At 50.0% G+C, this 22,554-nt stretch overlaps 1 protein-coding gene across 1 annotated transcript; it reads right to left on the bottom strand.

The window, feature by feature from the left end:
• Positions 1-18,439: 18,439 nt before the first annotated feature.
• LOC125520289 (beta-1,2-xylosyltransferease XAX1-like) lies at positions 18,440-20,885 on the bottom strand. The gene is made up of 3 exons (XM_048685171.1): positions 20,400-20,885; positions 20,061-20,297; positions 18,440-19,776 (listed from the first exon to the last, which is right to left on the bottom strand). Exons 1-3 carry the CDS (start codon positions 20,593-20,595, stop codon positions 18,572-18,574), a joined length of 1,638 nt encoding a protein of 545 aa, XP_048541128.1. The 5' UTR covers positions 20,596-20,885; the 3' UTR covers positions 18,440-18,571.
• Positions 20,886-22,554: the final 1,669 nt, after the last annotated feature.

The raw sequence follows: 22,554 nt of genomic DNA on the forward strand, positions 1-22,554 counted from the left end.
TATACCCATAATGAGGTATAGCCTGGAAGCGTGTGAATGCATTCCGCCCCAATAGGGCGTGATATCCGCTGTTGAAATGGGCCACTTGGAAGGTAAGTTCTTCGGTCCGATAGTTCTCCGGTGTGTCGAACACCATGTCGAGTGTGATTTTTCCCGCGCATCGCGCCTCCCAACTGGGTATAATTCCCCGGAAGGTCGTGCTACTTTTCTTGATGTGGCTATTGTCTATTTCCATTTTACTGAGTGTATCCTCGTAGATGAGATTTAGTCCGTTGCCGCCGTCCATGAGAACCTTGGTGAGTCGGAAGTCGTCCACGATCGGACTGAAGACCAAGGCGGCTGGTGCCTGAATTGTCCTGAATTTTGGTTCGTCCTCAGCATTGAAAGTTATGGCTGTGTTGTTCCAAGGGTTTGTTGCTATGATTTGGCAGACTTCGACAAGGTCGTGGAGTGCCCTTTTACGCTTATTGTTTGAAGCGAAGGTCTCGAAGACCATCAGTACTCTGGGGTCCTCATCTTCTGGAGTATATTGTTCTGGGTTATTTTTGGTGAGGATATCCTCCCCGCTCTTGGCCACCTGCTGGAGTATCCAACATGCTCTAAGGTTGTGAGTTAATATAATATCTGGTGTTGTGTGTAGCTTGCATGGTCCATCGAGCCATCCCTCCAGAACAGTCCCACGTTCCGTAATGGGATTATATTTTTTGTTATTGGGCCGGGTGTGCCACTAGGGTGCGTCCTTTTCACCTGAATGAGGGTTGGGTGGAAACTGGCGGTTCCCAGCCGGCTGCCTGAGTTTTCCAGGCGCTTTCCATTGCACAGTACTTGTATACTATGGTTGCCAGGTCTGCGAAGCGTGTTATGTGACGACGGTTGATGGCGTGAGGATTCCTTCATCCGTGCAATTGCTGCGGAATGCTGTGATCGCGTCTTCATCGTGACAATCTTCAATCTTATCTTTGACAAGGAGGAATCTGGCCCAGAAGTGGTGGGCCGTTTCCTTATACTGCTGTCGTATGCCCCTGAGAGCGCTTATGTCTGGGTGGGTGGGTGGATTGAAGTCCGAACCCTGACCCAAATTAGGAACCGGAGTTTGAGGAATCTCCGGATTTAGTAGTTGGGGCTCCGGGTTGTTAGCTGATTTTTTGGGCTTGTCGTCCGATTCTATGTTCGGAGGACAGGGCCTGTCTTTCTGCAGATAGATGTCCGGCTCTTTAAGTTCGGGGATCCGAACATAGTTCGTCCTTAATATAGAGGAAGAGTTGTCATCTTGCTCCTCCACTACCGCTATTTGATGGGTGATCAGCGGAGTTGTAATTTCTCTCCGGTCGGGTTTAAGCCCAATCTGATCATAGTCCATGGCGACCCCCAGGGCGGCGATGCGATCTAGGAGCTCGTTTAAAGATGACAACTCCGCCGGATCCATCTGTTTGGAGTACTTGGAGTCAACCTGAAGAGGATTTTCGATGACCCGAGAAGTCATCGTCAAGTTAATGGCCGAGCGGGCGGTCATAATGAAGCCGCCCAGTCGGAGGGTTTGGCCTGGGGCCAGCGCTCCTCCGGAGGTGACGTTGTCCTTGAGAACAAGGCGAGCCATCGATCCTATCTTTTGTCGGCACAGTGGAACTCTCAATGAAAGCACCAATGTCGGTGTCCAAAACCGGCGGATCTTGGGTAGGGGGTCCCGAACTGTGCATCTAGGATCGATGGTAACAGGAGACGGGGACACAATGTTTAACCAGGTTCGGGCCCTCTCTATGGAGGTAATACCCTACTTCCTGCCTGATTGATCTTTGATGAATATGAGTATTACAAGAGTTGATCTACCATGAGACCGTAATGGATAAACCCTAGAAGTCTAGTCTGGCTATGATTATTCGGGGTATCTACGGGCCTAGCCCTTCGGTTTATATAGACACAGGAGGGATCTAGGGTTATACAAGGTCGGTTATAGAGAAAGGAATATTCATATTTTGTCACCAAGCTTTCCTTCCACGCCAAGGAGAGTCCCATCCGGACACAGGTAGAGTCTTTGGTCTTCGTATCTTCACGGCCCATCAGTCCGGCCCATATCCAATAGGCCGAACGCCTGAGGACCCCTTAGTCCAGGAATCCCTCACCCGTACTAGGCTTAGGATGCGTTTGGTTGCAGGGATATCCTCCGAGGGACAGGGATAGCCCTTCTATACGAGGGATGTCACCCGTTTGGATCCGAGGCGAGGGAGGATAGGGGCAACCAGATGCTTGGAATATTCGCCGAAAACGGGGTTGGGGTCAGCCGCGAAAAACTGGCGGGTCACGCCAGCCACCCCCCGCGCGCGTCGCTGCGTTCACGCATGAAACATTATTTTCGGGTATTGACCCCCGCTCACCCCTCGCGAAACCCTCACTTTCCCCATTCCTCGTCTCTCCCTTTTGTGAGTGGCGGTGGCAGCGACGGTGACACATCTAGCAGAGGCCGGCGCGAGGTGAGTCCTTCTCTACTCTTTCCGTCTCCTCTCCTTTCCTTCTATCACCATACCTCCATCAATCGCGTGTGTCGGCCGGCCATTGCGAAGGGTGTGCACATGGGTGACACGGGCTAGATTTGAGGCGGCGGCGTGACTCGATCTGAACGAGGGCGACGGATGGGGGCTTGAGAAGGCGCGAGCGGCACCAGGAGGTCGCCCTTGCCCACCGTGGGGAGCCTGGCCATGGGGGGGATCTCACCACTAGGGTGTGCTAGCGGAGGTGGAGGAGGATTCCCCGACGAGCGACTGCATGCGCGACTGCGTCCGCTAGGCTGCGTCGTCGTGTGTGTGTGTTCTGATGTGTGTGCACTTGATGCTTTGCTGTTGTAGTCTGATGCGTAGTGTTCATGTGTGCGTGTGCTAGAGTCTTCTCATGTGTGTGTGTGCTAGACTGATGTATATTATCTATTTTTTTGCCGGAACTGATGTACATTGTCTATTGTTGCAGGATATCTGAAAGTCACCGTGAGCACATCTAGCAGCACAACTTCAATCTGAGGTAAAACATACACTCGACCACCTACCCCCTGTTTCTTTCTCTAAAATATTTGACACTAGAACAGAACGTCGATTTACCTGTGAAAAATTGGCTTCTTGTAGACAGATTTTGTGCTATTAAATTATTCTTGTTCACATGTTAAAGTATCATTCTAATTGCATTGTACATGGACAAAGAAACAAATATGTTAATTTACGCGACTGCGGCCCAGTGGTTTATCAACATGATAGCATTGGTTGTTCAATCCATAAAAAGAAAAAGAAGAGAAGCAATTACGTATGCCCCAATTGATGAGAGAGATAGGATGAGAAGAGAGTATTTTGACAACAAAATATGGAAGAATGACACAATTTGTGTGAACATGCTTAGGCTTGGGAGAGAACCTTTCTTTAGGTTTTGTCAACTCTTTAGTGATCGCAACTTGCTAAAGGACACAATACACTTGACTGTTGAGCAACAAGTAGCGATGTTCTTGCACACCATTGAGCACAACATTAGAAATAGGGTAATTGGCACCAATTTTGGTAGATCCGGTGAAGTCGTGAGCCGTTACTTCAAAACGGTATTCCATGCCATTGGTGAGCTTCGAGATGACCTTATTAGGAATCCTTCATTGGAGACCCAAACCAAAATAGAAGGAAACTACCAGTGGGATCCATACTTTAAGGTATGAGACCAAGTGACAATTATATTTTGTCATTGTAGGCATGAATTTGTTTTGATCCTAATATTTGGGTTTTTGTTTTCACCAAATAGGATTGTATTGGAGCTATTGATGGTACACATGTGCGAGCCTCAGTTACACCGGATATGGAGGCTGCTTTTCGTGGTAGAAAGACTTATGCTATTCAAAATGTGATGGCGGCTGTAGATTTTGACCTTTGATTCACATATGTGTTGGCCGGTTGGGAGGGGACATCACATGATGCTCTAGTTTTACGTGATGCTTTAGAATGTGAAAATGGTCTACGTGTCCCACAAGGTAATACATGAACTATATACATTTGTCTTGTCAATGGGGTATTTATATATATAACCAAGTAACCCAAATATTTCTCGTTTAGGAAAATTTTATCTAGTTGATGCTGGATATGGAGCCAAACCAGGTTTTTGCCTCCTTTTCGTGCCGTGGGGTACCACTTGAATGAGTGGGGAAACAACCCCGTGCAAAATGAGAAGGAGTTGTTCAACCTTAGGCATTCTTCTCTTCGTGTGACCGTAGAACGTGCATTTGGGTCATTGAAGAGAAGATTCAAGATACTTGATGATGTCATCCCATTCTTTCCCTATCCAACACAAGTAGACATTGTTGTGGCTTGTTGAATTACTCACAATTGGGTTATAAATGATGGGATAGATGAATATATGTGCCAAATATTACTCATGCTTCATCATCAAGTGGTCAAGCACATGAACATGCATACATGGCTAATTTTAGGCAAGAACTCACTGATCAAATGTGGGAAGACCGACAAAACCATTTGCAAGGTCAACATATGTAGTAACTACTATGTCATTTAGCTTGTTATGATGAACTATTGTACTTTGGAACTATTGTGTTGGAACTTATTTGTAAGGACATATTATTTTCTGAGATGGCATTTGTAATGACAATTTAAGTTGCTGAAATTGTTTTGTTATGTCCAATTACTTTGTGAAACTATTTTGTTATGTCCAACTACTTGCTGAAATTAGTTTGTCAATGTCCGAACACTTGCTGAAATTGTAGGAAATGGCTGCTAAGCAAGTTTCATGGACACCTACCATGTCAAAGTTCATGCTGACATGGCTAAGTGATTTAGTCTCCAATGGCAATAGAACAAGCACTGCCTTCAAGCAATCACAGTTCAACGCTTGTGCCATTGCTTTGAATGAGCATTTCCAACTTAACTTGAATGGAGATCAGATCAAAAATCATAATAGGACATGGAAGAGGAAACTTTAGAAAATAGTGAAACTCAAGGAGTTGAGTGGTGCACTATGGGATGAGGACAAGTGTATGATTGTTCTTGATCATGAGCATTACACAAATCATGTTAAGGTAACTATTTTCATGCCCATGAGTATTTTTTGTTATTCTTCCTTTACACAAATCATTCTACTTGTTCGCATTGTTTGAAAGTACTTGTTGTAATTGGTTTCTTAAGTTAAATACTTGTTGTACTTCTTTGTTCATGCTCAAATATTTGCTGAAATCAGTATCTGTAAGTCGAAATACGTGCTGAAATCAGTATATACAAGTCCAAACACTAGATGGAATTGTTTCTTTATGTCCAAACAATTGCTGTAATTGTTTCTCTATGTCCAAACACTTGCTGAAATTACCTATATATGTTGGAAATCATTTCTTCATGTCCAAACAATTGTTGTATATCTTTCTTTATGTCTAAACACTTGATGTACATCTTTATTTTATGCTGAAATAATTTTTGGAATGTTACTTTATGACCACACACTTGCTGGAATTGTTTCTTTATGTCCAAACACTTGTTGTACATCTTTCTTTTATGCTCAAATACTTGCCGAAATTATTTCTATATGCTAAAATACTTGCTGAATGTTTCTTTATGTCAAAATACTTACTGAAATTACTTATTTTGAATCTACAAGGCTCACCTAGAGGATGAACAATACCTTAACAAGACTATTACTCATTATAAGGAGATGGTGAATATAGCTGGAGGGAGCATGGCTACAGGGCAATATGCAAAAGGCTCAAGTGACCCTCTTGCTATAGAAGTGGTAAATCTTGAAGAAGAGACAGCCAAGAAACCCACTGCCCCAAATGAGGAGGTTGCGCAATCAACCAATGTCGGTTCATCTGGTCCCAAACCAAAGAAAGCCAAACCAAATCCTTGTGCAGAAGACAAGTTGCACGCAACCATACTAGCATCTAGTGAAAGAATTGCTATTGCGATAGAGAAGAGTACTAGCAGTGAGAACAATGCCATAGATGGTCTTTGGGAGAGCATGAAAGTACTTCCTGGTTTCAGTTTGGATCACCTTGCTCATTACTATGCATATTTGGTTGACAATCCTCGTGTTGCTATGGCATTCAAGGTGTTAGAAGAGGATCAAAGGAAGGTTTGGGTTTCTAGGTATGTCAAGAGTACCTTCCCTGAAGTGTAAGGATGGTGAGTGCATATGTGGTGAACTGGTGATTGACTTGTACTTTTGATGCAACCAAAACATGAACTATGGGTTGTATTGATTAACTCTTTTGATGTAACCAGACAATAACTATGGTTGTATAACTATTGGGTTCTAGTAGTACTCCATGGAATGTTGAACTATGAGTTCTATGCACTTGAGTTATATATATATGAAATGTTGAATTATTATATGTGATGAAGTTCAAAGTTTGCTCTATTGTTTTGTTTTGGCCTGTTGTGAAATAGTGTAAAATTTCGAAATTATGACTGTAAGAAACATATTTTCCTTCCTTTCATTGAAAAAGTGCAAATTATGAGGGTAATCTCATCATCTCAAGTCAAAAAGGTTACCACAACCCTTATTCTTTGATTATCCCTCGAACCAAACACTACAATGGCTATCCCCAACCATGTTTCATCCTTCCATCCAACAAAACATGGGATAACCTCACCCTTCCAACCAAACAGAAAAAAGGGCTATCCCTAGCCAGCTGGTTCGGGATGCCCTCAGCCACCCTAGTCTGTCCCTCAAACCAAACACATCCTTAATAGCCGCAGAGAGTCTGGCAGGCTCGGGAATACCGTCTTCGGACCTGGATATGCGCTCGGGATCTAAGGCCAGAGCGGAGGTTGGGGTCGCGAACCCTTGGAAAATCAAGTCTCCTCAGATATCAGCGATGTAATCCAGATTTCCAAAACTAATCTGGTGACTTGGGGTGTAGCTGTCGATCTTCTCTAGATGGCTAAGCGAGTTGGCCCGCAGTGTGAAGCCGCCGAACACAAAGATCTGCCCGGGGAGAAAGACCTCCCTCAGGGCAGCATTGTTGTAGATGACTGATGGAGCCATCGGACCTTCTGGTGACGACACATCGGAACTCTCAATGTAAGCACCAATGTCGGTGTCAAAAGCGGCAGATCTCGGGTAGGGGGTCCCGAACTGTGCGTCTAAGGATTGATGGTAACAGAAGACAAGGGACATGATGTTTTTCCTAGGTTCGGGCCCTCTTGATGGAGGTAATACCCTATGTCCTACTTGATTGACTTTGATGAGTATAGGGGTTACAAGAGTTGATCTACCACGAGATCATAATGGCTAAACCTAATTGTCTAACCTGTATGATTATGATTGCCTCTACAGACTAAACCCTCTGGTTTATATAGACACCGAAGGGGCTAGGGTTGTATAGAGTCGGTTTACAGAGAAAGGAATATTCATATCCGCATGCTAAGCTTGGCTTCCATGCCAAGGAGAGTCCCATCCGGACACGGGAGGAAGTCTTCTGTCTTGTATCTTCATGGCCCATTAGTCCGGCCCACGTCACATAGCCCGGACGCCCGAGGACCCCTTAATCCGAGACTCCCTCAACAACGACTCTGAGTTCAAGAATTATACGATGGACAAATTCTTGAGTGATGAGGAGATCAATCATAAATATGTCGCGGCGTACACTCCCTGGTGAAATGGTGTTGCAGAGAGGAAGAACCATACTCCTATAGATATGCTTAGGACCATGCTTGATGACTATAAATCTCCATATAAGCTTTGGGCTAAAGCCATCAACACCATGTGTCATTCCACAAACCGGATTTATCTCCGCAAGCTCAAGTACAAGACCCCATATGAACTCCCAATCATGGGAAATCCTAACGTCAAATGCTTTGGAGTTTTCGGTTGTAAGAGTTTCATTCTAAACAACAAAACCTGGTTAGCTAAGTTTGATCCTAAAACTTATGAAGGCATATTTGTTCAATATGAATAAAATTATCATTCTTACAATGTTCTCAATAAATCCACTGGGTGCATTGAAGAAATGGTAAATGTGGAGTTTGATGAAGATAATGGCTCCAGTGTGGAGCAAATTGTTCCTAGTATTGTAGGTAATGAGGCTCGTTCTATACAGACTGTGAGGTTAGGCCACATTCATCCACAAGAAACACCCTAAGTCCAAGTAGAAGGAGTAGGATCCGTCTTGTAGATTCTTTACAAGGGAAGTCATCACCCGCACCACGAGTACAAGATGTTATGGGAGATCATGAACTTATCCAAGCGCAAGAACAAGTCCCTCATGTTCTCGATCAACATCAAGGGCAAGATCAACCAAGTGGTGATGTACCAAACATTAATGTCGATAAAAACATCATGATCAATATCAATTTCAAGCTCAAGTATCTCCAACATGATCACATCCTAGTGAAAAACTGTTTGAGATGAAGAAGCAAAACGTGGATCGATAAGTCTCCAACGTATCTATTTTTTTTATTTCGTGCTATTATATTATCAATCTTGTATACTTTATATGCAATTTTATATCATTTTTGGAACTAACCTATTAACCTAGTGCGTAGTGCCAGTTTCTGTTTTTGCCTATTTTATTGTTCCACAGAAAAGCAATACCAAACAAAGTCCAAACGCGATAAAACTTTACGGTGATTTTTTCTAGACCAGAAGGGGCCTTGGCAGCTTCGGGAGGAGGCTAGAAGATATACGAGAAAGCCACAAGCTCACACGACACACCCCAGGGGCGCCTGAGCTTGTGGTCCCCTCGTAGGCCCGTTCGACCTAATTCCAACTCCATAAATTCCCTACATTCCAAAAATCACCAGAGCGGAGCCCGAAACAATTATTTCGCCGCAGCAAGCCTCGGTTCTTCTGTGATCCTATCTGGAGGCCTCCGCTGGTACTTTGTCGGAGGGGGAATCGATCATGGAGGGCTTCTACATCAACCTTGTTGCACCTATGATGATGTGTGAGTAGTTCCCCATAGACATACGAGTCCATAGTGATTAGCTAGATGGCTCTCTCTCTTTCTTTGATCTTCAATACAATCTTCTCCTCGGAGTTCTATTCGATGTAATCTTCTTTTGTGGTGTGTTTATTGGGATTCGATGAATTGTGGGCTTATGATCAGATTATTCATTGAAAGTAATTGGGTTATATTTTGATCTTTATTACGTGTGATTGTTATAGCTATGTAATGCTTTCCAATCTATGAGTTTTCTTTGGCCAAGTTGATGGTTAGATCTTCAGTGGAAGTGGTGCGTAGTAGTAGGTTCAATCTTGCGATGTCCTCACTTCATGACAAAAGGGTTAGTGAGACACATATTTATATTGTTGCTACTAAGGGTAAAATGACGGGTTTTGATCATATTGATTGGTCTTATTTTGTCTACATTATATCATCATGCTTCAAACATTACTCTGTTTGTTATGAACTCAATACCTAGAGAGGCAAGCATAGAAACGTTCTCGAAATAGAGTAATAGTAGTAGATGCAGATATATGTCGGTCTACTTATCACGGACATAATTCCTATATACTAATCATTGCCATGAATAACATCATAACTATGCGCTTTTCTATCAATTTTCCAACAGTAATTTGTTACCCGTTGTATGCTATGTTCTTGAGAGAGATGCCTCTAGTGAAAACTATGGCTCCACGAGGGCTGCGCAGTCCGCGCCTCCCCCACGCAGTCCCCTGCCCCCGCCAGCTGCTGCTCCCCCATGTGGGCAGCGATGGGTACTTGTGCCCGCCCCACCAGCCGGACGCGCGCGCCGCTCTTTGCGAGAGGCTGCGGGCAAGGGAGATGGACGTGGCGAAAAAATCTATGCGCCACCGCGCAAAAACTGACGGGGACAAGCGGCTCCTTACTTGGGTATACCGCCGATCGCTTACGACATCGGAGATAGACGCTCGGTGGCTCCTTTGAGCAGTCCGAGCCCGAGGTGGCAGAGCCGGCTCGGCTGGCGAAGCTCAAGCAGTAGCAGGACATGGTCGTCCGGCGGCTCAAAGGGCTCATCATCATCTCCGACAACTCCATCGACGATGACGGTGACGACCCCGATGCCTTATCCGATGACTCGGACGGTCCTCCACCAGTCGTCGACGCCTACAACTACGTCGGGGACCGGAAAGGGAAAGGACCGGCTTCTCCACTTTAATTTCAAGTTTTTAGACGGAGTTCAACTTATCCATTGTATTATGTGCATTATGTGAACTTTGGTGGTTTTTGAAGATCCGATTGTGATCTTTTAGTGAACGGATTGTGCATTTATATGATCGTTTCTATGTCCGCTAATGATCTATGTTGTTTTTATCAACATTACATGGTTTAATATGGATATAAGAGTTCGGATATAAGATACGTGGATGTAAACAACATAATTTGAGAAGTGACCGACCGTTACCCGCTGAGGCCATCTCCATCGCGCGACCCCAAAACGCCTGGGTCTGTCCGTTTGGGTCTAAACGGACAAATGAAGCGGCCCAACGCGCAACCCCATCCATAAAAAGACGCCCGCTTCTGGTCCGCTTTGCCCCATCCCGAGCGCAAATTTGGTTCGGCTTTGCGCTCGAGCGGACACTGAACGGACGCTTTCTGCTCCGCCCCGTCCGCTCTTGTCCGGGCCTGGACCCACTTGTCAACCACACCGGTCTCTCTCTCTCCCTTTTTCTCTCTCCCCCTTTCTCTCTCTGGAGCACGCCGGCATGAGCATGTGCGCGGGCGAGCATGGGAGGCGGGCGCGCGTGCTTGCGAGCACGTCCGGGCGAGCGTACGGCGACGAGCACGAAGTACAGGCGCACACGGCAGTGGGCGTGGGGCGGCAGGCGGGGGCGGGGCCACGCGCGGCGGTGGCGCGAGTGGGCGGACGAGGCTGAGGCGCGAGCGGGCGGGCGAGGCTGCGACGCGTGCGGGCGGGAGGGCGCGTGCGGGCGGGCGAGGCTGAGGCGCGCGTGGCCGTGTGCGGCGCGAGCAGGCGGGCGAGGCGGCGGCGCACGTGGGCGGGAGCGCGCATGCAGGCGGGCGCGGCGCGAGCAGGGCGCAGGGCGCGGGGCGGGAGCGCGCGGGCGGGTGTGGCGCGGGCAGGGCGCGGGGCGCGAGTGAGGCACGGGCGGGGCGCAGGGCGCGCATGCGGGGCGCGAGTGAGGCACGAGCAGGGCGCAGGGTGCGCATGCGGGCAGGGGACGCGCGCGAGGTGCGGGCGGGGCGTGAGTGCAGCGCAGAGCAGGGCGCAGGGCGCCCGGGCGGGCAGGGGACGCGCGCGAGGCGCAGGGCAGGGCGTAGGGCGCGCATGCAGGGCGCGAGCGAGGCGCGGGCGGGAAGGGGACGCGCGCGAGGCGCAGGGCAGGGCGCAGGGCGCGCACGCGAGGCGCGAGCGCGACACAGCGGTCAGGCAGGGCGCAAGGCACGCGGGCGGGCAGGGGGCGCGCGAGGCGCGAGCGCGTCACCAGTGGGGCGTGTGCGGGGCTACCCGCAGGGCTGCCGGAGTGCTGCTGACGCGGGCGCGCGAGCGCGGAACAGGCGCGGCAGCCAAGGCATGCGAGGCGGACTGCGACGGGCGCGCGTGGGGCACGCGGGCGCGGCCCGCGCTAGCTGGCAAGCACGGCGGCAGGAGCTCGCGGGCGCGGACGCGGCGGAACGAGCTTGTGGGCGCGGCGGAACGAGCGCAGCACGAGCGGCCGAGCGCAGCACGGCGCGAGGGCGACTCGCGGCGGGCGCGCCGCGACAGGGCTCGCGGCGAGCGCGGGCGTACTCGGCGTGTGCGTCGCCGAGACGAACAGTTTGGGGTAATCGCCGTGCTGGGCGTTTTCACCTAGAGTCGGACATGCGTGTTCGCTTTGCTACCCATTGTTATCTTAAATGTACAAAACGGACATCCGTTTGAGGTCGTGCGATGGAGTTGGCCTGATGCACCCGGGTCTTTCAGGGCCGGATTTGCCGGTTGATGAGCCTAAAGTTATACACGTTAAAATGCTGATGAGGGAAAGCACTCAAAAGGAGAGGACATTTTTTTCGGTGGAAACCAAAAATTAGCAGATTCTTATTTCTATACTGGCAGATTGCAGATTCTCTCCGGCGTAGCAGCAATAGTAAGGCCAACTCCACCGTGCGACCCTATCCTGTCCGCGCGCGTCCGTTTGAGGTAAAACGGACGAATAGTGCGGCCCAACGTGCGGCCTCAAACAGACAAATATCCGGATTCTGTCCGTTTTGACCCATCCTCGGCCCAAACTTGCGCTCGGTTTGGGGTGAAATGGACGCGCGCGGACGGCCTGGACGCACGCGCTTGTCCTCCTCGTGGCCCGCCTGTCGGGGACACTAGCAGTCCCTCCGCTCCCAACGCTTCCACCCTCTCTCTCCCGCCCCGCCCCGCCGCCGGCGCTACCGCTATTCTCCGGCCGCCTCCTCCGCGCAGCCCCTGGTCGTCCCTACCAAAACACGTCTCGACATGGCCGCCGCCACGCCTACGCTTTCACCGTGGTTTTGGCCGTCGATCGAAGGAGATTTGACCGTCGCCGTCTTTGCCAGTGGCAGAGGGGACACGACCGCCGGCGACATACCACGACGGCCTTGGCAGCTTCCGACGAGAGCTTCAGAGCGGCCAGTAGGCGGCCGACAACCACCCCTGCTGCGTCGAGGTGATCATCGCGGCCTCTTCGCCACCACGATCGCAAGGTGTTCGACATTTTGCCCACAATGGTATGGACAGTGGAGACGAGTTTTTCTTCCATCACTTCCTTTGTTCATCGGACGATTCGTTGTCGGATGATGAAGATCTTGTGTTGGCTGCACTGGTCGTTCACGACCACATTCAACGGCATCTTCCTCGGTACAGGGGTCAGTCCCTGGCCGTGCTCCCAACCTGAACCGCAACAGGGAGAGAGGCCACGCCCTGCTCTATGCCGATTACTTTACAAACACCCCGCTTTTCAAGCCGGATAAATTTCGTCGCCGTTTTCATATGGCAAGGCATGTGTTCAATCGTATCTGAGAGGGAGTGGTTGCTCATGACCCATACTTCGAGTGCAAGACGGATGCCCTTGGCAAGTTTGGATTCTCCTCTTATCAGAAATGCACCGCGGCCATTCGGATGCTTGCATATGGTATTCCAAGCGATCTGGTGGATGAGTATGTGCGTATGAGTGAGACAACATGTCTAATGTCAATGTACAAGTTTTGTCAGGCTGTGGTCGAGGTGTTTGGCCCAGAGTTCTTGAGGCAGCCAATTGCCGCTGATACAGAGAGATTGTTGGCGACCAACGGAGCTAGAGGCTTCCCAGGCATGTTTGGCAGTATAGATTGTATGCACTGGGAGTGGAAGAACTGTCCATTTGCTTGGCAGGGCCAGTACAAGGGGCATGTCAACGGGTGCACTGTCATATTAGAAGCGGTGGCATCGCAGGATCTTTGGATATGACATTCTTTCTTCGGCATGGCAGGTTCTCACAATGATATCAACGTGCTGCAGCGTTCTTCAGTCTTCGCGAGGCTTGCAGAAGGCCACTCCCCACCTGTCAACTTTGAGATCAACGGCCACCAGTGCAACAACGGATATTATCTAGCTGATGGTATATATCCTCAGTGATCAACTTTTGTGAAGACAATCTCGAAACCCCAAGGTGGGAAGAGAAAGATATTTGCCCAAATGCAAGAGAGTGTTAGAAAGGATGTGGAATGTGCTTTTGGTGTGCTTTAATCCCGGTGGGGTATCGTTCGAAGCCCTGCACTGTCATGGGATAAAAGAAAGCTTTGGAAGGTGATGACTGCTTGTGTGGTCATGCACAACATGATCGTCGAGGACGAGCGTGATGAGAGTATCTTCGACCAAAGATTTGATTATCAAGGTGAAAATATTGAGCATCTGCACCAAGACCCGGCCACATTTGAACAGTTTGTCCAATTCCACCGTGAGATGCGTGATTGACACACTTATTTGAATCTTCAAAATGACTTGATTGAGCACGTGTGGGATTACATTGGCAACCAATAGATGTATTGGTTCATTTTATGTTCAGTCAAGACAATTTCGATTTGGTTGTAAAACTATTTTGTTAAAGATAATTTCAATTGGATTATAAAATTATTTTAATTTTCAGATAAATATTTGAACGTACAAACTAGTTTTGATGAAAATATGAGCATTTTTTGACATTGACGGATAGAATGGAGCAAACAGATGCGGCCAGCACTGGGCACACGGCCACCGATTTTAGGATACACCCGAACACGACCTTATTGCTTTACCCAAATAGATATAATCCGAATAAAACAAACGTCCGTTTAGGGTCGCGCGCGATGGAGTTGGCCTTAATCATGGATTGTTCGCCCGGTCTCCCAGTTGTCTCGCACCGAGGGAGGAAGCCGCGAGACGCTCTGCCGCCTGTCCGAGCGCGGGACACGTGATGCACTTGCAAGGAAAAAGACACAGCCATGATGTTCGTGTCCGCGCACCGCCGCGCGAGCCAAGGAACGCAATACGCTTGTCTTGGGGCTAGCCTCCTCGAGTCGGGTGGAACGCAAACGCATGGGCATGGGCGAGAGAGAGCGCGCACTGCGGCTGCGTGTCTTGCCTCGCTACGCTACGTGTTTATGAATTGTGATGTAGTACTACTACTACGAGTAGAGTTGGGATGGCTCCAGTTGTCATACTGGTTTCAGCTGTGAGTACGACACCTTCGAGTGAGCCAGCCGCCATGCGATGCTGCCAGATACTTCCACTCTATTTTTGACATCATCAGCTTGGCATAGTGGTAGCTTACCGTGCCGAAAGTAAAACCCACGTCGCACGCATTTCCAGTGCAAGCAATTAGAGCAACTTCAATGAAACGACTCATTTCACCCGCCTGCGTTTGTTTGAATCGGCGCGGATAAAAATGGCGACCCAACACGTCGATCCAAACTTAAATTGTGTTCGTCCGGCGTCCACGCCGATCCATTTCCAATTTAAAATTATGCCTGAAATGCATCGGCACGGACGCGCCGCACGTCTCCTCGCCGTCTGCCGCGTCCCCATCTGGCGACCATCCAACCGCCAAGGTCAACATAATTTATGACGACCGCCCATCTTGGACCCACGCGTCAGCGACGGCGGTCATCCTTTTTTAAGCCGGGCGTGCGGCGGGGCCGTCCTCATCCACTTACCACTCGCCCTACGTCTCCATCTGGCCACCCCTGCCCCCACGCCGGCTACAACCCTAGCCACCGCCAGCATGGGTTTTTTCTCCGGCATCGGCAGCAGCCGCAAGGGCAAAGCCACCGCCCGCCATTCCCCCTCCCTCCCCGCCCTCCCCGCGCCGGCGCGCGGTCCCCGGCAGAGGCAGCGCATCAACGTGCCGTTGCACCAGGCCGAGTGGCACTGGCACCACCGCGTGCCTCTGCCGTATCCGGATGTGACGCTGCCGCATGACTGGCATTTGGATCCGGAGAGGATCCCAGTGCCGGCGGCGCCGCGGACGGCGAGGGCCCATGCGGAGGAGGTACGGCCCGGCGGGCGTTGCTGACGTCGGAGCAGCGCGCCGACCCACACTTCGCCGCCGACTCGCCCAATTGGGCTCGATGGTTCGCCTTCAAGCACGAGAAGGCGAGGCGACGGCGTCCGCGGCGTCGACCACAGCCTGCCGCCGCCCGCGCTCGTCGTCCGCGACGAGGACCAGGAGGCCGAGGCCGCCTACCAGGCGGCCATCAAGGAGAGCGAGGAGGAGGAGCGGTGGAGGGAGGCGGACGAGGCGGCTTTCGAGGCTGCCATGGCGGAGGCCATGGCCCTCTCCGCGGCGGGCGACTGCGTCGTGCCGCCGATGGCCCCGCCGTCCCCGCCCAAAGCCGAGCCGGAGGAGCTGGCCTACCGCGAGCGCTACTCCTAGACCGGAGTAGTGCGCGAGTGGGTCAGCGCTCCGCCGATCTGGCTCGGAGCGACGGAGAAGCAGGAGGCGGCCTACCTCGACCATTGGCGCCGCGTTTGGCTGGCCGAGGAGCGCCGGGAGGGCGAGCGTCTGCAGATGTTCGAGCGCGAGGCCGAGGAGGTGGCGTGCCAGGCCCAGGCAGCGGCGGCAAAGCCCGACATCGCCGCCGTCTGGAACACGACGTTCCCCTGGGCCGGCCCTGCGCCGACGTTGATCGACCTCACCGATCCCGACGCAGACGCCGCCGCCGACGAGGACGCCTAGGGCAGCATGTCGTCTTGTTTTTAGTGTTTTTATTAATGTAATGTGGACTTTTGCCGGCCTTCGTGGCCGGCTTTTATGTTTAATTAAATGTATTTTTCTTTTCAAACTGCTCGCAATATTTTTTTTTGCGCACCGACGAAATGGGTCTGGCCAGCGTTGGGCGTTCACGCCAACCCAAACACAGCGCCGGACATTTGTGTCTGCCGAGCCGATCCAAACGGATAAAAAGCGGACAAAAATGTCGTCCGATTGGGTCGGTTCGTTGGAGTTGCTCTTAGAGCATCTCTGACATCTCAAACGCCAAACCAGAGCTCAGAAAACTCGAGCAACTTCGCACGTTTTGAAGCTCTGTCTTTTTGGACAAAGCTCCTCACAATCAATCGCCTGTGAGCACTACAATGGATTAGTGGTTGCGCCTACTAGAGTGTTTTTTGGAAAGGGGTATACAAGAATCCACTCCATCACGACATATTTGTACAGCTAAAAAAATGACATATTTGTAAGGTTGGAAAAATTCTAAAAATATCACGCACATAGGTTAAAACTTTCAGATGAAGCAAGCGACAGATGGTAACTTTCAGATGTTAAAAAAATGACATATTTGTAAGGTTTTTGTTAGAAACTTTCAGATGTGAATTTTCAGAAAATAATATAACCCATTTGTAACTTAGGTGAAAACAAGAGTACTCATTTTTATGTAGGTTCCAAATGGCCATACTATTTCACGAATATATACATAGGTAACTTTCAAATCAAGATATTTGTGCTTGTCTTTTTCGTGTTTTTTCTTGAATTTTGAAACATACAGTTACCTCTTTTTTTTCTTATTTATAAAAGTGGGTACCCTGAAATTCATGATTATTTTAGGATTATGTTTGCAGCCTCTTTTTTTACAATGGGTGCCCACGTCGATTCCCATTAAAGAAGCAGCTAAATTCTGCAGTCGTACAAAACATAAGCAAAGAAAAGACAATCATCTTCCGAATCTAAATAGTCTGTTTCACTAATTTATTTATCTCAACATGCAACATGTGGAAAAGGGCATACCTCAACATACAACCATACAGACTAAGCCCACCTCAACTTGCAAACATCCATGAGTATTATGCTATTCATATTTAATAAATATTTTACAACTATATATAATAATGAAACACAATAAGTCATATGTATTTTCAGTTTTCATTATCATATTAGTACTCTGAACTTTTCATGTTCCACACAGCCAAAAATCACTGAAATATATTGCCAAATATTTCTTTAAAAACATGTGGGCTATCATTTAGTTCTACTAGTGTTTATGCTGTTTTTATTTAGCTGGTAAAGTAGAGAAGATTTCAGTTACTCCCTCCATACGGCAAATATATATACATATAATTTTGGAACTTTGACTGTAAATATTGTTTCAAATGTAATCTGTCCGGAAAGTACATTTATAATATAAAAAAATTATGTTTCATATATAATATAGAAAAATAAATAATGTTCAATAAAAAATCTAGATAGCCATGCTAGTAAGCAAAATGGCATGTATATTTAATATGGAGGGAATATATATCACTGGAGATGCCCAGGACATATACCAAAGTCCACATGATCGTCTGATATGTGCTAGTATTATGCTCTCCGCGCCAACTCTCTTTTTTGACGTGCACGGGACATGATGAGAATCTGCACGGGGCGCAACAATAATGCTTCTAGGCAGCGTGTCACCATTTCCTCACTGCATCAACAGTGTGCAATCATCCGTTGATTGATGCATCAGTTGCACAACTTGCTGTCCGATATCCAGCTGTTTTTTTCACCCGACGGGTATCCAGTTGCTTTTGTTGGTGAAATATCGTACTTGGGCTGTGTGCCGTCTCTCGAGATTGTGGCAAAACGTGCTTGGTCTAAAGCATGTGAGTGGACAACTCACTGGCAGCAAAGCTATTGCAGTCCTTGATCTGCATGACAAGGCTAAGAAAATTACTTTACTCATTCAGTCAGATGAAGCAAGCGACAGTTTAATCGATATCTCGGGTGCATCTTGAGTGCTCTGGTCAGCAATGCAACTCAGGTGTAGTAGTATACAACAGAAATGAAATCAATTAACTTTGATTGAACTTACAAAATGAAACTCGTCGGCAACTTACAAAACATGCTCACTGTCAAAGAAACATTGCACTCTTTAATTTGATCTGCATGACATGGCCAGGACAGTTAGCATTCAGAGACTAGCGACAGGCGACAGTTTCATCAATTCATCAGTATGAACTTATATGCTGTTCCCAGTTGAGTACAGGTAGTACATCTCGAGTGCTCTGGTCAGCAATGTAACTCAAGTGTAGTATACAACAGAAATGAAATGAATTGACTTTGGTTGAAGTTACAAAACGAAACTCATCATCAGCTATACCCCAACTCCACTGAAGCCTATGGAAACGGTGCCACATAAACGAAACAACCCAAACAAACGCTCTAATTAATCCTGCAGCTGGTCAAGCGCCTTGAGGAGGAATGGCTTGAATCTGGTGACATTCACCATGACGTCCTGCTTCATGACGATCTCGGCGAGCGCCGGCCACCCCTGCGCGTGGATCTGCATGGGGTTCTTGAAGACGTAGTGGTCGCGGGAGTACTTGTCCTTGAGCGTCGTCTCCTCCTCGGACACGTAGTACTCGACGTAGCGGAGCTGCATGTCGCGCGCCGGCTGCCCGTAGAAGTTGGTGGCCATCCAGTCCATCTTGCCCCACGGCACGATCTGCACCAGCACGGCGCCGGTCGGCAGGAAGATCTGGTTGGTCAGCCCGGCGCCGTGCACCGCCAGGAGCACGTCGGCGGCGTTGACCGTCGCGGCGAAGGCGCGCACGTCGGCGCCGGCCTCGGCCACGGTGACCTCGAACCCCAGCTCCTCGCAGAGGGCCTGGACGGCGCGCAGGTTGAGCAGCTTGCGCGTGCCCTTGCGCTCGATCATGAGCATCTTGGGCCTGACGGCCGTCTTGTCGCCGAGCACCGCGGGGGCGTCCCGCGGCAGGCCGAAGGCGCGGCGGAGGAACCGGTTGTAGTCGACCATGGTGAGGTTGCGCGGGTTGCGGGTCGGGTGCGGGCCGATGATGAGGTCGCGGTCGCGGTACAGCCCGAGCTGCCCGCCGGGGAAGCAGTGCACGTCCGCCTCCTTGTCGAAGTTGATCACCTCGTAGTTGGACAGCTTCTTGAGGAGCGGCGCGAACTTGGCCACCCACCACGGCTTGTAGTTGGTGATGAGGAGCTGCACCTCGCCGGCGAAGTGCGACGTGGAGAGGAAGAGCGGGATCATGACGTCCGTGTTGTCGTGGAAGAAGTTGTCGGTGTAGCCGGCCGTGGAGAAGACGACCGCGGGGACGTCGTGGCGCCGGGAGCACGCCGGCGCGGACACGGGCGACGCGACGGACTTGATGGTGACCTCCACGACGCCCGGGAGCAGGAAGGTGTCCTTGCGGGCGTACGGCCGGATCTTCTTCTCCCCGTTGTCGTCAAACGGGCCGGCGCCCGACGGGTTGACGAAGAACATGGTCTTCTCCTTGGGGCTGACCCGGACGTCGCCGGTGAGCTCACACACGGACGGGCGCGCGTAGGGGAAGCCCTCGTCCACGGCGTTCTCGTCGCAGGTCATCGTGGCCTTGACCTCTTCTGTTTTATCGCCACCATCTGACCAAAATACGGATCATAAGTTCATACTAGGTATAGGAAGTAGTATTCGTAAATGAAGTAGATTAGTATAGCATGGAAGAGGGGATTAAAGCTAAGTTCAGACTAAAGTACGAAGTAGTACTATTTGGGAATGAACTAAATTAGTGGTACATCATGGAAGAGGGGATTAAGGCTAAGCTCTTTGGGAAATCATCATCTATTATAGGCAAGATCTGTATTTTTCATTTCATTTTAAGATCCCGGATTGAGGTAGAGACAGAAAGAAATGGAAAAGAACTCACCTGGCTTGGTTACCGCGGTCTCCTCTTTTTGGGTGCTTTCTGTCTCCGCTGGGGTCTCCACCTTTTCTTCGATCTTTGTTTCTTCTGGAAAGCCGGGCTCTTTCGGCTCCGTGCCGCCTCCAGCCAGATATTCACCGCCCTCGACTTCGATCTTCTTCTGTACCGGCACGGCCTCCTCCGTGCTGGGCACCGCCGTGGACGCAGGCGGCGCGTTCTTCATCACCATGGACGTGCTCTCTGCAGCGACAATTTTTCTCAATCAGCAAGCTTGCAAAACCAAACAAACATCCAAGAAGTGATTCCTGCGTGAAGACGAAGAACTGGATGGGAGGTGCTCACCGAAGACCGGCGAGTAGATGGCGAAGAGGCGGGCGAAGGAGATGTAGGTGAGGAGGGCGAGGCAGCAGCCGGCGACGAGCCCGATCCCGAGCTTCTTGGGCTCGATCCTGCTCAGCTCCTTGGCCAGCCGCGGCTGCCTCCGCTCGCCGGGGCCGGCCGGCGGCTTGGACCCCCGCGCGTACGCCGTGGACGCCATGGAAGATCACCCAGCCCAAAACAACACACGGTCACGACCGACGACCGATTCCCCGGGCAGCGCAAGAGAAGAAACAAAACCCACGACGCCAGCCCCCGGATATATCGGCCGGCCGATCGCCACCCCCGCCACCGAACTGCGACTTTCTTTCCCCCTCTAAAAAAGCTTATTGGATCAGTAGCGCATACGGGCCGAGGTGATGGTAACATGTAGGCGATGATTGGACTCTTCCTGGAACGAGTAGTAGTATAATTCGTTTTGTTCGTTTGGCACGGGGGAGGCGGCTGGCTGGCTTCCTTCCTCCCCGATTCCTTGCTTTGACTCGTCCCCGCAACTGCAAGCTGTGAACAATAATTTGGACTTGGCACCTAATCCCGTCGTGGACAGCAGGGGATTATTGGGTTGTCATGTTCTGTGTTTCATTATTTTTCCTTGATGGTGGTTCGGCCGGGACAGGGACTCGTGGAATCGTGGAACCAGTCCTTTGGGCGTGGGAAGGTATCCATTGGTTGCTTGCTTGCTTCGATACTCCCCCGTCGCCCATGGGAGGGAAGGTGTGGATTCCGTCAGTTAGGCACAGTTAGGACACATTCCACGTTTTTTTAGCACAACACAGTCAGCTCACAATCACACACTCGCTCCGTTCGAAAAAGTTAGTGCTAAATACATTTATTTGAGGAAAGTTTGGGACAAACTTTTTTGAACCGAGGGAGTGGATGCACATACACTCACTCCATGAGCAACCCGAGATACTAAGCCCGCACAATGATTTACATTGTGGACTGTAACTGATACGGATTGAGATATGTGGGTTGTGGAGATGCGGTCTAACGACTGGCCTGGTGGAACTCCTGGACCCTCATAGATCTCCCGGATTAGATTTGGCGTGCTGCGGATAAATCTCTACTATTAAAAAGAAGTAGTATGTTGTTCGTCTTGAACCCTGTAGTCATTAATATAAAAAGAATTTCAAAACCTAGCGCCGAATCCATTTGAAAATAAAACTATCAATGCAACTAATTAACTAGGTATTTAATTAAATGTGTAGTTAATTAGGTCCATTTAAATTGGGAAATTTTGTAGAAATCAATTTAAATCAAGCTACTCCCTCCATTACAGTTTATTAGGCGCAACTCAGAGGGCTCTGGGACCTAGGTGTTTTCTAATTGGAAGGAAAAACGGAGCCAGTTAGCTGTAGATGCGCCTAATCAAATGTAAAATTGACGCATAGTACTCCCCGTCCATTAAACTGATTGCATGCACCGGTTTCCTTCTTTTCCCCCTGGCGTTTCCTACTCTGCATGCACCGGACCGAGTACTTTCCTTCCGCATGCATTTCTTCCGCGCGCGATTTCTACGCCGCGAGTTTCCTTTCGCGCGCGATTCCGCGCCTGATTTTCCTTCTGCGCCACGCGCCGCGCGCGAGTTTCCTTCTTGGCCGCCTGATTTTCCTTCTACACCGCGCGCAGTATAAGTAGCTATGGCGATGGATGTTCACGAACAGACGGCGCTCATCTTCGGCTTCCTCCTCTTGGCCTCCTCGGTCCAATGGCACGGACGCAGCAAGATGAATCAGATCGCCGGCTTCCTCCTCTTGGCCTCCGTGGGCTGTCTAGGGTTGCTTTCCAACCGAGAGCGCAGCCGCCCGGAGGACTTCCTCCTCTTGGTCTCACCGGACGAGCGAGAGTTCCATCCATCTCCATCGGCACGGCTGGGTTCGACCATCTTCCTCCTCCAACGACTTTGCCTCGACGGCGCGTCGGCCTCGCACGCCCATCTCGCCCTCCGGCACCTAACGAGGCCGGTTCGTCGAACTGGAGTGGCTCCGTCGGCAGGGAAGGTACAGACAGCGGCGGCGGGGCCGAGATCGCAAGTTCTACATTCGTGGGCTTCACGTTTGGCAGCGGCGGGATCTCGTTTGGCGGTGGCGGCGGGATCTCGTTCGTCGGCGGGGCAGGT

The sequence above is a fragment of the Triticum urartu genome, chromosome 7 (genome assembly GCF_003073215.2).
Source record: "Triticum urartu cultivar G1812 chromosome 7, Tu2.1, whole genome shotgun sequence".
NCBI classification, from domain to species: domain Eukaryota; kingdom Viridiplantae; phylum Streptophyta; class Magnoliopsida; order Poales; family Poaceae; genus Triticum; species Triticum urartu.